Raw genomic sequence first — 13,375 nt, forward strand, 5'->3', positions numbered from 1 at the left:
AGTTATGATTTGAATTGAGAATCTTTTTGAGTTTGTGTTTATATGAGTCAAAATTTAAATTTATATTTAGACAGTATTTTAATAAAAATTCAATAATGATAAAATTTTTTTAATATGGTATATGAGAAGAGTTTTATTCGTCTTTTTATTGTGAATGTATAAAAAAAAAATCATCTCAATCAGAATTAAAATGAAAAAATTATGACATTTTTAAGAATAGAAAAAATATTATTCATTAACTTGAGTTTGAGTTTATGAACTCGAGTTGAAGAAAAAATTTAAACTCAAATTTAGTCTTAAATTCGAGTTCAAACTCAAATTTTATGAAAGAATATAAACTTAAATAAAATTGTAAATTGTAAAAGAACACCCCCTAATCTCCTGCAAAACTCTCGACGATGATGAAGCTCGTCAAGATTAATCTTGAAAATCTCAATCTCAGCCCCAAACGCCTCTTCTGATTGAGTAGCAAGGTGAAATACACTCCATCCAATCAATTAATCAGATAAACAAGTGCTTTGAACCCGAAAATTCACCCTCGTTTTACCAACTTAAAAGGACTAGTGGGACAGAAATAAATAATTTTTGTTTTCTTTCGTTCTTTCTTTCTTTCGACTGGAACAAACACCATGATTTCCCGCCAAATACAAATCGAAAATCTCTTAATCCAACAATCAAAAAATTCCACCATCACAACAACAAACCCTCTTCCCAAACTCAACTCTCTCATCATCAAAACCGCCCTTGATCGGGACCCACATTTCCTCTCCTCCTACGTCCTCTCCTTAGCTTCTTCTTCTTCCACCAAATCCCTCAATTCCGCCAAATGGGTTTTCTCTCACTCCTCCATTACTCCACCACTCTTCACTTGGAACACCATTATCAGAGCCTTCTCCGACAGCCCCGCCCCACTCGAATCTTGGATGCTTTTCTCTCGCCTCCTAAGAACCTCCCTTAAACCCGACAATTTCACTTACCCTTTTGTTCTTAAAGCCTGTGGGCGATCCTCGATGCTCGGCTTCGGTGGGTCGCTACATTCCCTCATTTTGAAGGTGGGTTTGGACTCCGATCCGTATATAGCGCATACCCTTATCAGGATGTTACTTGCACGGAAGGTGTTCGATGAAATGCCTGTGAGAGATGTAGTTTCTTGGAGTTCTATGATTGCCGGTTACGTGGCTTGCAAGGCACCTTTGGATGCTTTGAAGGTGTTTCGAGGTATGAGGAATGCTAAGGAAAGGCCGAATTCCGTGACGTTGGTAAGTGCACTTTCTGCCGGCATGAAAACGCTTGATATCGACGTGGGGAAGTCCATTCATGGCTACGTTATTACTAATTCTGTTGAGGTAGACACTGCTCTCGGGACTGCGTTGCTTGAGATGTACTCGAAATGCGGGCACGTTGAGAAAGGGTTTAGGGTTTTTGATTACGCGATACGTGAGAAGAATTTGCAGTTTGGACTGTCATGATATCTGCTCTTGCGGATCATGGCCTCGGGAAGGAGGCCATTGCCTTGTTCAATGAGATGCAGCAGAATGGGCTGAGACCAGACAGCACGACATACGCTGCAATCTTGCCCGCGTGTAGCCACTTGGGCCTTGTGGAAGAGGGTTGACGGTTTTTTAATCAGATGGTTAGAGTGTACGAAATCAGGCCTAGGATTGAGCATTATGGATGCATAGTGGACATGCCAGGAAGAGCTGGTTTAATTGAAGAAGCTTATCAAGTCATCAAGAATATGCCTATGGAACTGAATTCAGTCATTTTGAGGAGCTTCTTGGGCACCTGCAGAAACAGTGGGCGAGTTATTTGTTCCGACGATGAGCTTGGGGAAGTCCTGCTTAAATCCGAGCCCCACCTCAGAACAGCTTGCAGAAAACCTTTGAGCAAGACTTCTTTCCAATGACTTTAAGACAAGTTTTCTTATTTACAACCCTCATTTGTTGAGATTTTGATGACATTAAGATTGGGTCTTTTCATGAGTTATTCTCTGCTATCCAGACGCCATTTTGCAAGTTCCGTCCTTTAATTTGAAGTTATTTACATGAGGACTCCTATTGGAAATCCTCATGCATGATGATAATACAAAATTTGGAATTGCAATTGAGTACGGCTCCACTGAATCACTCAAGAAAACATGATATCAGTAGTTAAAAACTCAATCAATTCCACTCAAGGTCTCGAGTCCAAACCTCCCCACCCCAAAAATTGAACGGAAAATCTCATATCAATCTCCCTTTGGAAAATCAAAGTCCATGTTTAATTTATTTTACTTTTTTTTTTTTTGAACAACAATCAACAGTTGAAATCAGACTTTGTAGTTTGCAATAGCTGATAAACTCACCTCATAGAAGCTTGTGCAGTCACATTTGCTGTAAAACTAACTTAAATACAAACCATCTTTGATCATAGGCAATGTGATTCTCTGAGCTCTATTAGCAACCTAATCCTATGCCGTTTGACCACAAAATACCATCATTTATAGTAATGGGGGACATTATCTCTTCGTTCTCGACCATTATTATCCCACGCCTCTAAAAATGGCGCAAAAAAAAAAAGGAAAAGAAAAATAAGCAATTGTCACCAACGAGGCCCTGACTAAATGATCAACTTCAGTTGTAACTTGTCCTCAGAGAAAAGAGCAGCAAGCAGAGAAGGTAAATGATTCCTAAACTAAGCATCTGAAAGGAGTATAACTTGGCTCATACTAAACATGCTTGAAAGGGGGAAGGATTCTGCGTCGTTGGCGTGGAGTTTCTCGCCTTACATACATTTTCTCCATTTCATTGAGCGGACGGCTGGAACCATCTGCCTGGCTGACAAACTTCCAGCCGCCACCACCTCCACGCTTTCCACGTGGACCCAGTTTCTCGACTGTGAAATTCCACCCATTTGAAGGACGGCGCCGGCTGTACTTGTGGTGGAAGACCTCTCCTGCCATCTGTGTGCCAATGCAACCGCATCAAACAATGACATCAACAAGAAATACAAACATTATTTCATCAATTGGTTCTTAAAGGAACAGAAAAGTAAGGGATTTACGACATATGCATAGAACTTAAACACATAAACAAGAAAAATAGATGCTATGCAAACCCTTGATTTCTATTAATCTTCTAATGCAAAGAACGCTATTGCACCAGTAGGGAATCTCCAAAACGTTTGAAAAGAAATGAAAACGTGATCATATGTTCCCAACCCCTTAACATTGGCCATCTTCCCATCGAGCTTTTCTATAAACCCAAAGTACCTGTACAGCATTTACCTATGATATGCAATCCAATTAAAGACTATTTAACATCAGTGATATCACTTGATTATCAGCCCCACGTTATCTAACAACTTCATCCTCCTCAACTTATTTGCTGAATGAATTACATCCTCAATAGAATGTCTAAACAGCAGTTTACATTACAATTATCATTCAAACAATTAAATCAAATCACCAAAGAGAAAGCAGAACAACAAGAAGTTACCATAACGGTAGCCAAAAGTTTCAGTTACAGATATATTCATACGATTTAAATTTGATTTTACTTTATTTTCTCAAGAACTCAAAACGAACTTACTTTCTTTTTGTTGAACTCAAATCTCTGGAGGAACTCTTGATAAAGCATTTCATCTTCCTTTTTTGATATCTTGTAATGGACTTCGTCCATATCCTTGACGATACCATCCCAACCCTCTGGCATAACTTTAAAGTCAGGTTTGTAGGGAAGAGATGCCACATGGAATTCCCGGTCATGTGAAATAAAGAACCTGCAAGAGGAAACAAGTAAGATGCTACATGGACAAAAGAAGTATGTTCTTTTGGAGATTAAACCAATCATTCACCAAAAACTCAACATGAATTTTGCTTTCAATATAATGTTCATGGCCTTCAAACCATATCGGTGCAATATCTAAATCTCAACAAGTTATGAACCATGGAAAAGTAAACCTAGAAAAGAAACAATAAGTTAGAAGTGGAACTAAACGACTTCTAGTTTGCACATGCTTGATTTTGCTTCGTTTGGTATTTACTACTACTAAATTGTTGAAATGCTTATAGAACTGCTAAATGTGATTGAGTATTGTTGCTCATGGAGAAACATGGTATCTGTTATTTGCTAATATACTCCCTGTCCAAGTAAGGACCCTATCAACATATAAACATTATGCAACCTATCCTAATCATTGTAAACATAAAGCATTATAATTATGATTATGATTATAATCATCTACCAACATTGTACCACAATTCAATGATATTAATGAAATTAGACCAATTTCTTACTCAGGAAAATTATCAAGCAACTGCTCAACGGAATCATCCAAAGGATGACCGAGTTTCTTTTCCATCTCTTCCTCATCTTGCTTGAGATAGAGAATGGCATGAACTCTCTGCCTCATAATTCTATAATCTTTTGCGAGCCTCTCTACTGTGTAAACCTCAGAGTTTTCCTTGTGCAATCGATACATCTCGGCCTTCTCCGAGTCCTTGAGATAAGATCCTCTAGCACCCGGTTCTCGCACTTGCTTCAACAGCATAGCGGTCTCCCGCATCCGTTTGTCCCAACCACCCACTACCTTCCTACTTCTTCGGTACTCCTGTTTCAAATTTTTCACCGGATTGTCAACATTTTGCGACTCAGCTATCTTTGCAGAATAAGTAGGGGCGCGATGGCCCGCGACCTCCCCATCAAAATGCTCCTTGGTCAGTCCAATCGACCATGAGGACACTGAATCCCAACCTAGACCATCTGACGGAGAACCACCAAACGTTTCGGCTGCGGACTTGTCTCCACCATCATTTACACCACTAGGTTTTTCTGAAAAAGCTCGGGAGGTGACAAGCTGACGAGCATCAACACCATTCTCCGAGGGCATCACAGTGCCAATTCGAAAGACGCACTGGGTTTTCTCACAGACAACTCTTGATGCAGATGAGTTCATGCTAAATGAGGTTGAGGCTAGACGAGCTATAGCACGATGAAGATTCAGCATATTTGTAGTACTATTTGAACCTCAAACCAGAAGTTCTAAGAAACACCTGAAGTTAAATAAATAAAGAAGAAAAAAAGTTCTTATTACATAGTTGTAAAAGGCAGAATTGGTAGCTAAGCCCCGAATGAAAGGCTTTTTACACAATAACATCAATCAACAATAAACAAATTCCACATAAAACTAATTCTATAAACTAACATCTATATCAAAGAAAAAACTTGAATAATGTATAAACCCAACTTCAAGTAAGTTGAAACAAAAATGACAAACACAATGGAAGCTCTTTTCATTCGTATAGTCAACAACTTAACGAAAATATCCATATCTCCTTGTAAGTTCAAGTTCTAACTCTCCTATTTTGTGTTCTCCCCAAATACTAATACTTAATACAAAGGCCTGCCTGTTTATTTGTCTCCACTTGATATTTGTTCCCAATCCTTCCTCAATTAGTCTCAATATCATCATCACAACCCAAATAACCATTATTGTCCATATCCAATGAGCTATCCAAAGAAACCCACTTTGAGATTTGTAAAATAAATAATCTATGAAACCCCATCATCGCATTATAGAATAGAATATAATAGAATTAGAAGAAAAATACTTACTTTTGAAACAAAAACTGGAAACAAAAAAATTACAAAAAAACAAAAAACCGACCGTTGAGGAGCTTTGGCTTGAAATCGGCGGTAAGACTGACGCGACGGTGACGGCGCTCGCACAGCGGGAGTGAGTGAGGATGAACTCATTACATCTGAGCGAGCACTAGGTTTCTTTTTTATTTTCTTTTTATTATTTCGTTTATTTTTATTTTTATTTTATTTTTATTTTTATTTTTTTCGATGAAACCCTCAGACGTGTATGAGGGAAATCAACGGCTTTTTAGCACATTTATCTTTTAAATTTCTCGTAATTTAATAAATTATCTTTTTAAATTTTTAATTTTAATAAATTACTTATAATTTATAAAATTATTACAATACCCCGTATAAAATTAAAAAAATAAAAATAAAATCAAATGTAAGTAATAAAGGTTCTGAATTTATAACCTTTATTATTATCGGTAAAGTTTTTAGTACAATCGTGTTTTTTTGTGTGGGTAATACGTGTATTTGATGTGCCTTTTTTTTTTCTTTTTGACAGCTGACGCTGTTTGTGTTTTTCTTTTTGCATATTTCAATTTTGTATTCTGTCTATAAAAAAATAGTATTATGTGTTATAAAGAAATCATCTTTTAAAACCTCCTATTTTTTAAAAATTTTAAATTAGTATATTAATAATTTAATGACCCTGGTTTTTGATACATGAAATGCTGAATTTACTTTTTTTTTAATAATTATGATTTGCATGACTCATAAGGTAATAAAAGACGATTTTGTTGTAATAGATGGTACTAAATTGAAATTATTCCTTAAAAAATGTTTTATTGGTTTTTTTTTTCCTTTTGTGGGTTCATGTATTTTGAATTTATGAGCTTGGTTTAAGTTTGATGCGCATTGATTGAGATAGTTTTGAAACTTGATGTGATGTTTAAACCCTGGAAAAATAATTTTGGAAAACTCCCTCTTAAATTCACGGTTTGAACCTATTTACAATAATAAAACCATAGCTTCATTTTTTGTTTTATTTCCTCACAATTCTCACACCATTCCATACACCAGTTCTCTTGATCTTTATTTTTTATTTTTTATTTTTACTAAGTTTAAATAAAATTTTTTTAAAAACCACACAATCCTTCTGTGCCCATGATAGGTTGTTGCATTTTCACCAATACAAAAAACCTGCAATAAGAATCGGCATTAATTTGTATTCTACAATCGCATAGAAACCAGGAAATTCGATTGCCATTTACATTTTTGTGTTTTGTGTAAAATGATTCAGCTCTCAAGGTTAATAGAAACAGCTTTGCGCCAGTTAGATCTCTTCAAATATTTAGATGGTTAGATCAATACACATTTACATCAGCTTTAGTTCCCACTTTATAATATCGATGGGAAGCAGAAGAGATAAAAGCATTAGGAGAGAGAAGCTACTTCTCATGGAAAAAGTGAGTTTTTCTTGCTCAGCCTCTATGATTTCACATTTTTAAAAAAATATAAAAAAAAAAAAAAAAAATTATACATGTCCCACATTCCAAAACATTGTCAAAACAAAAGCAAAGCAAAGCCTGTAAAATGGGACTAGATTATAGAGGTAAAGATGGCAGTTATCATGGGTCAATGGCAATAGGAGTAATGCGCCTTTTCGCAGGCTTATTCCCAATGGAAGGATCACTAGTTGAGGATGTTGACTTTTGTTTCCCTTCGTTCTTTTCTGCTTCAATTTTCTCGTTATTTGCTACAACAGGACCATCTTTTGGTGCTTCTTCAATTTCCATATCTTCTGGCTTCTCAACAGGACAATTGCTACTGTCGTCCGCGGTTTTCTTTTGTTCTACTCACAAGATTGACACAAGAATTTAAGAATGGAAACAATTGAGAAATGAGATGGGCAAACAAAAAGTGATAATAGTTTGCGTGGGAGAGCCAAACCTGATAAGATAGGTGATCCCAGTTCATCATTTTCGAATTCTACCAAGGTGCAGTAACCATCTTGAGAAGACAATGCTAAATAACGAGCATCTGATGACCTTTGAACAGCAAGTATGACCCCCGTTTGGGCCCCGAAATCTATTTTTAGCTCTCGTAACAGAAGTATAAAGAAACTAAAGTATCATTGTGTCCATTAAAAGTTATTATCTTACCAAGCAATGTCTGTTATAGCTGCGTAGTGAAGACCAGCCAATACTGCAATTGGAGGAATACTTTCCGTATCATAAACATACAAAGAATTCAGAGTAGCCACCGCGAAAATGAGACGATAAGGGAGCTTAAAAAATCCAGCTGCACAATTCATCAAAGACTGTTCAAGTTACTACAATCATATGTCATTCAAGCGATCCTGGCAAAAAGTACAGTTTAATATTAGTACATGGAATTGATCCCCGAAGGTTGAACCGCATAGGGCAGAAGCGAACTGCTATTACAGGTTTACTAGCACCAGGAAGCTGTAGAGCTGGCCTGCAATAGAGTGAAATTTGAGATAATGAACAAAAGAACAAAATGAATTTCCTGCAAATTTTATTCGTTTGTTTAACCATTACGTTATTGAAAGACATGGGATGATTATCTCATAGCCAACATCAAATTGAATTTTTAGCAAGTAGCATGGCTATCTTGTTTACCAACTATGCATTACAATTATTAAGATGCACCAAGTTCGACTTCTTAATGTATTATAATTATCTTATGCCGGACTTTTGTTTTAAGACAGAAACATGAATTTATTGCTGGTAGCATTCTCTTGCCTTGAAAGGTTTCTTCGAGAAAAAATGTAAGCCGTGTTTATTGTTTCAGATGCAGGCGAGACTTTATAAGATCCTGAAAGAAGAAAAGTGAGACATCAAGAAAAAGATTATAATATACACGCAAAAACCATTGTGTGACAGTACAGGAATCAAGCTCCTAGTGGCATAATAGAGCGGTAGTCAATTTTCAGGCATCAAACTGGTTATGTAGCCAATAAGATCATCAAGTGAGATATATTAAGGGGACCGAGATCAATAAGAAAAAAACATTGGGTTTCTCATTCTCCCTCTCAGGAATTGGTTGTAATTATGAAAGGATGAAATGACAGAGGCTGGCAATGACAGAAGGGCCTTTTCCGTCTATAAGCATTTAAAAGAAAATCTGTGTGTTTATGCAAAATAATAATACAAATTCCAGGGATTCCTAATAAATCAGAATAGAGTTCTGAGAGCAATTTTCCCTTTGTTTTGCAGAATGAAACAAAAACACTCAAAAACATTGTTCAGTTGCACCTAATTATCATTACTTACTCACCAAATTGGGCAGTGATTTGGGCAATTGTCACGACACTGCATGTCTATAAAACTCTAACTACTAATGCATGGCAACCATTTTAAACGAAATAAAAGATTGTTTTAACATTATGGGTACTTTTTCAAGAAAATATATCAATGTCAAATACTGCAGACAATCAACATTCCTGGAGTTTTTTATATTCATAAATCTGAAGTTCATAATTCGTGCCAATACCTGCTGGTACAAGTAAGAATGATCCATCAGGTGACCAGGCTAGTCTTCGAAAAAAAGATGCAAGCGTCTCATCATGAAAGAGATGGCTTTTTGTAGACTGCATATCAAAACATAAAGAAGCTTCAACAGCATGTGATACCGCTCGTAGATGTAGTAGGGTGCTCCATTAAGTAGATTGATCTGTAGTTTACTAACCTTACAATTATCTGCTGATGGCTGTTCTGCCTTTGTAATTACATGCTGACAAACATAGTTTACCTTCTCAGTTCCTTTTGCTTTTGCTTGAGGCTTATTGACATATATTCTGCAAGTTCTATCAGAACTAAGAGAAGCAACATACTTGGCTAATGGATCCCACGCAACACCCTGAACATAATGGAAGTGGGCATCCAAAATCTGATGGACGGAACCTGAAAAGCATAAATAATGACAATTAAGGTGCGATTTTCCCAGATATTTTAACTAAAATTTTATATCATTATGTATCTTGTGCTGACCTTTGTTCGCATCCCATATAAGGCAAGAATTATCTACTGATCCGGATATAAGAAATGCACCATCAGTTGACCATTGCAGGTCCAACACATCCTTGCGATGGAATCTGGAAGAAAGAAGGTCCAGTCAAGAGTGTAGTCCACAGAGAGGGCAATAAAATGACTAAATGGTGGAATCTTTGGGCCCAATAGGCCATGCAAAAACTAGATTCAACTTGAGCCCCATACTATCTTAGGGGATAGCACAAATTGAAATTGCAATTGTATCTAGTCGAACTTATTTTGTTCATTTTTATAGACTGCACATATGTCTAAACATTATCATATTTGCATAATGGTTCAAACCGGAACCCCAAAAAGAACACACGTGTATATAGAAATGTAGTCAAAATTCTTTTTGTTCTTATTTTATGAATCCAACATATCGCAATATAGTCAAATCTGTGGAGTTTTAATGTTAACCAAGTGGTGTCTGTGTCTGTTTGTGCATGTACATGATGAGCATTTTGCTCCAGTTTAGCTAATAGTAAACGCAATCCAGATTTTGCCTTCTCTAAATGTGCCTACGCCAGCAGAGCTGCCAAACTGTACCCGATCAATTCAGGATTAATCTAAAAGCTGTGTCTTAAGTAGATAAAAATTCATAGACTTACGCTAATGTCTTGAAAACCTTCCATGTTTGACCAGTCTCTGTAGAATGCAGCTTCCATATTAGTAGCTCACCTCCTGAAGAAAAAAAAAATACTAGACTCAGGAGAATATTATCTATTCACTAAGCTAAACAAAAATGCTAATATGTTCCAGATCATATTAAGACTTAATTTCGTATTACATGTCTTACCATCTGCACCAGAGGCCAGTTGTTCTCCTGCAAAGACAAAAGAGTAATTTTACTTTCAACACCAGAAAGAACATCAACGCAAATAAACAACGTAAGTAAGCACAATTACACAATAATTAAGAAACTACTGCCACTAACTAGAGCATGTGGTAAGAGTGTTCTTAAGTGAGTGAAGTTTCAAAGAAAATTGAGAGACTAGAAGGAAAAAAATTGCGCTTTTTACAATTGTTAGAAAGAGATTTATACACGCAACTGATGCAAAGAGTAGTGCAGAAAACAGCAGAAGTAACCCATGTGTGAAAAGTTGGTGTTAATGCTTTAAGGAAAAGTAAAATGTATTTTACCATTGTTAAAAGGAGAATTATACAAGCAACAAATTCAAAGGGTGGGATAGTAAATACTTGAAGGTAACCAGTTATAAAACAAATTGACAAAAAGGAAATGATAGAAACTGGTACATAAACAATTCACAGACCAAAATAACCAGGAAATTGATCGATCAAAAAAGAAGTGCTGGTTTGGTTTATATTAAAGAAAATTGAAAAGAATATAGAGATATGGGTTTTCAAGAGACTCTTGCACTCCCTAGACCAGAACCTCGTTTAAATTCAGATTTCAGATAATTGATCAATATCCCCCACTGACCATCAGCTCACGTTTTATTCTCCCTGCCACTAACTAACTAACCCCAATCCCAACGCACTCAGACCTTTCTCACAACACAGTGCCCAATCAGACTTTCCCCATATCACAGCACCCAATCCGAGTCTCCTCATTTGCCAGCTCAGCAGCACAACTGTCAGATGAAGCTTCTCTGCTCCGCATAAGACCTGTTTCTCTTTTTTGTCCTAGCCAGTAAGTATTCCTACTGCTTAAGGCCTTGTGGATTTTCTTCCTTCTTATACAACAAACTAATAACTCAAGATGAAGATACTCCATCCAAGGATAATTTAAAAAAAAAAAAAAAAAAAAAAAGATACTCCATCCAAGGATGGTCGGTAATCTTCCCTTTGATTTCCAATTATTAACTGATAGTACACCAGCTGAGGAGGATGGTTCATATAAAGATGCGCAATGACACTGTTGACTTGAAGCTACATACATTATCAATTCTCTCTCCTACGAATAGTAAAAATCATGAAAATGAAAAAGAGAAAAGGAAGCTAGAAATCAGATGATACCTAAGTTTCATGCAGTTAGGCATAAGTTTTATTACCTACAGAGTGACCTTATATTACCTCTTTCAATTCTTTACAAAGAGATTGACATCATGGAGCTTGGTTGCATGCATGAATTCTGTGTCATAACCAGGTTACATCTAAATTTTAATGCGTGTTTACAAAATCATGTTGTTTGAATATAGTCCATCAAACAACATGAAATAAAACCCACAATTTTTTTTTTTTGAAAAGAAACGAGAAATTTTATTAATGATTAAATAAAACCCACAAATTGATTAAAAAAAGGTTTCGGAAAGGAAAAAAAAAAGAAGAAATTTCGCTGATTACACTAGTTAACATCTTCTCCTCCCTCTTCTTAATACACTGAGTAAACATTACAGTTGACAAATATGTCTTTACCAGATGGAGAGAAGCGAAGCACATTTACAGCTGAACCATGATGGGAAAGGCTACTTTGATATGAAGCTGTTGGTAGTTTCTGCTCCGTATCATCTGAATTTATTGTCCAAAGCTGGTAAAATTGAGAATTACGAAACAATTAGTCCAAATAACTCATGTAAAATCTCAAGGACATCGTCAATTCTACATACAAACTAATTTCATTTAGTCAGAAGAAAAATCCCAGGTGCATATTAAATCAAATTTTGAACTATTTTTTAATATTGGTATCCCAAAAACAGCAATAAAAAGTGGAAGACTACGTTAGGTAGACTAAGTTCAAATATCAAATAGGCGTTGCCATTTCATTTTTCATGGAAAATTTCATGTTCGTTCTGAATGTGTATGTTCCAATTAAAGGAAAAATAAATTACAAAATCTAAAAACTAACCCTAAAAATGTCTCAGTTGAAGAAAATTCCGATCGTCCTTAACTGCCTCCTAATCCTTTTCTTATTTGATTAAAATTTCTCGGCAGCCAAACAAAGGGAAAAATTTTCCATCAAGGCAAACTAAATTCGACTGTAACAACTCGAAATTAAAACAACCACCAATACTCCGAAATTCAAATAAAAGCAACAAATAACCAAACCAAGCGAAACTAAGATTGAATAATTTTCGAGAGACGAAGGAAAAAAGAGAACCTTGATGTCGAAATCGGCGCCGCCGGTGGCGAGAAGAGAAGAAATGGGGTGGAAATCGAGGGTTAAGACTGGTTTCGTGAGGTGCCAGTTAATCTGCACCGTCCCACCCTTCATTATCTTTTTCTTTTTCTTCTTCTTGGTCTTCTTGTTCTCCGAATTTGATTTTGAATTTGATTTTGAATTTTTGTTATTAGGGTTTTGATTTGGGAATACCAACTGGTTTTAGGGCAACGAGGCGTTTGATCTTTTGGCGCGATTCTTTTTTATTTGGCGGGAATGGAGGAATGTATAAAATAAAATAATATGTCAAATTTGCGGCTTAAGTCCTCGAACTTTTTCACATGTGATACTTGATTCTCCATTTTGAAAATCTTGGCATCTAAGTTCCCAAAGCTTCAATTTCTAAAAGCCTATTAATCCCTTTATAATTATGTCGTTAACCCTCCTTTTACTCCTCTTTCACTAGAAAAGTTTTGCATTTGGATCCCCACATGACATCATGTTATAATGAGAGAATAAACTTGCAATTTGTTATCTCTAATGTTAAATGCAATTCAAATGTTGAAGATGTGTATGAAAATTTATGGGTTTAAGGAGTTGTAATTTTTTTTTTCCTCTTTTAGTTGAAACATAATGGTAAAAATAAATGGTTGTGGGACATTATTAAATTGAACGAAAACTATTTCACTACTTCA

General features: G+C 35.9%; 2 protein-coding genes and 1 pseudogene across 2 annotated transcripts; 1 reads left to right on the top strand and 2 right to left on the bottom strand.

Moving 5' to 3' along the window:
- Window positions 1–473: 473 nt before the first annotated feature.
- LOC21396990 lies at window positions 474–2,000 on the top strand (annotated as a pseudogene).
- A 302-nt stretch (window positions 2,001–2,302) lies between these two features.
- Window positions 2,303–5,788, bottom strand: LOC21396992. The gene is made up of 4 exons (XM_010114142.2): window positions 5,647–5,788; window positions 4,277–5,032; window positions 3,570–3,759; window positions 2,303–2,941 (listed from the first exon to the last, which is right to left on the bottom strand). The coding sequence occupies exons 2-4, from the start codon at window positions 4,984–4,986 to the stop codon at window positions 2,708–2,710; spliced, it is 1,134 nt and encodes a 377-aa protein (XP_010112444.1). The 5' UTR covers window positions 4,987–5,032; window positions 5,647–5,788; the 3' UTR covers window positions 2,303–2,707.
- Window positions 5,789–6,933: 1,145 nt separating this feature from the next.
- Window positions 6,934–12,923, bottom strand: LOC21396993 (chromatin assembly factor 1 subunit FAS2). The gene is made up of 12 exons (XM_024176099.1): window positions 12,681–12,923; window positions 11,999–12,110; window positions 10,419–10,445; window positions 10,231–10,303; window positions 9,581–9,684; window positions 9,279–9,493; window positions 9,084–9,180; window positions 8,333–8,405; window positions 7,957–8,045; window positions 7,730–7,868; window positions 7,518–7,615; window positions 6,934–7,419 (listed from the first exon to the last, which is right to left on the bottom strand). The coding sequence occupies exons 1-12, from the start codon at window positions 12,792–12,794 to the stop codon at window positions 7,196–7,198; spliced, it is 1,365 nt and encodes a 454-aa protein (XP_024031867.1). The 5' UTR covers window positions 12,795–12,923; the 3' UTR covers window positions 6,934–7,195.
- Window positions 12,924–13,375: the final 452 nt, after the last annotated feature.

The sequence above is a fragment of the Morus notabilis genome, unplaced genomic scaffold (genome assembly GCF_000414095.1).
Source record: "Morus notabilis unplaced genomic scaffold, ASM41409v2 Scaffold1568, whole genome shotgun sequence".
Classification (NCBI taxonomy): domain Eukaryota; kingdom Viridiplantae; phylum Streptophyta; class Magnoliopsida; order Rosales; family Moraceae; genus Morus; species Morus notabilis.

Bases quoted from the DNA above. Each gene is read 5' to 3' on its own strand.
- LOC21396992 (XM_010114142.2), bottom strand. From the start codon at position 4,986: ATGCTGAATCTTCATCGTGCTATAGCTCGTCTAGCCTCAACCTCATTT. The intron at 3,760-4,276 runs GTAAGAAATTGG...TTCCTCTTGCAG, and splicing joins TTGCTTGATAATTTTCCTGA to GTTCTTTATTTCACATGACC. The intron at 2,942-3,569 runs GTAAGTTCGTTT...ATTGGCACACAG, and splicing joins TTGAGTTCAACAAAAAGAAA to ATGGCAGGAGAGGTCTTCCA.
- LOC21396993 (XM_024176099.1), bottom strand. From the start codon at position 12,794: ATGAAGGGTGGGACGGTGCAGATTAACTGGCACCTCACGAAACCAGTC. The intron at 7,869-7,956 runs GTACTAATATTA...TGAATTGTGCAG, and splicing joins CCTTCGGGGATCAATTCCAT to CTGGATTTTTTAAGCTCCCT. The intron at 7,616-7,729 runs GTAAGATAATAA...TGCTGTTCAAAG, and splicing joins GCTATAACAGACATTGCTTG to GTCATCAGATGCTCGTTATT.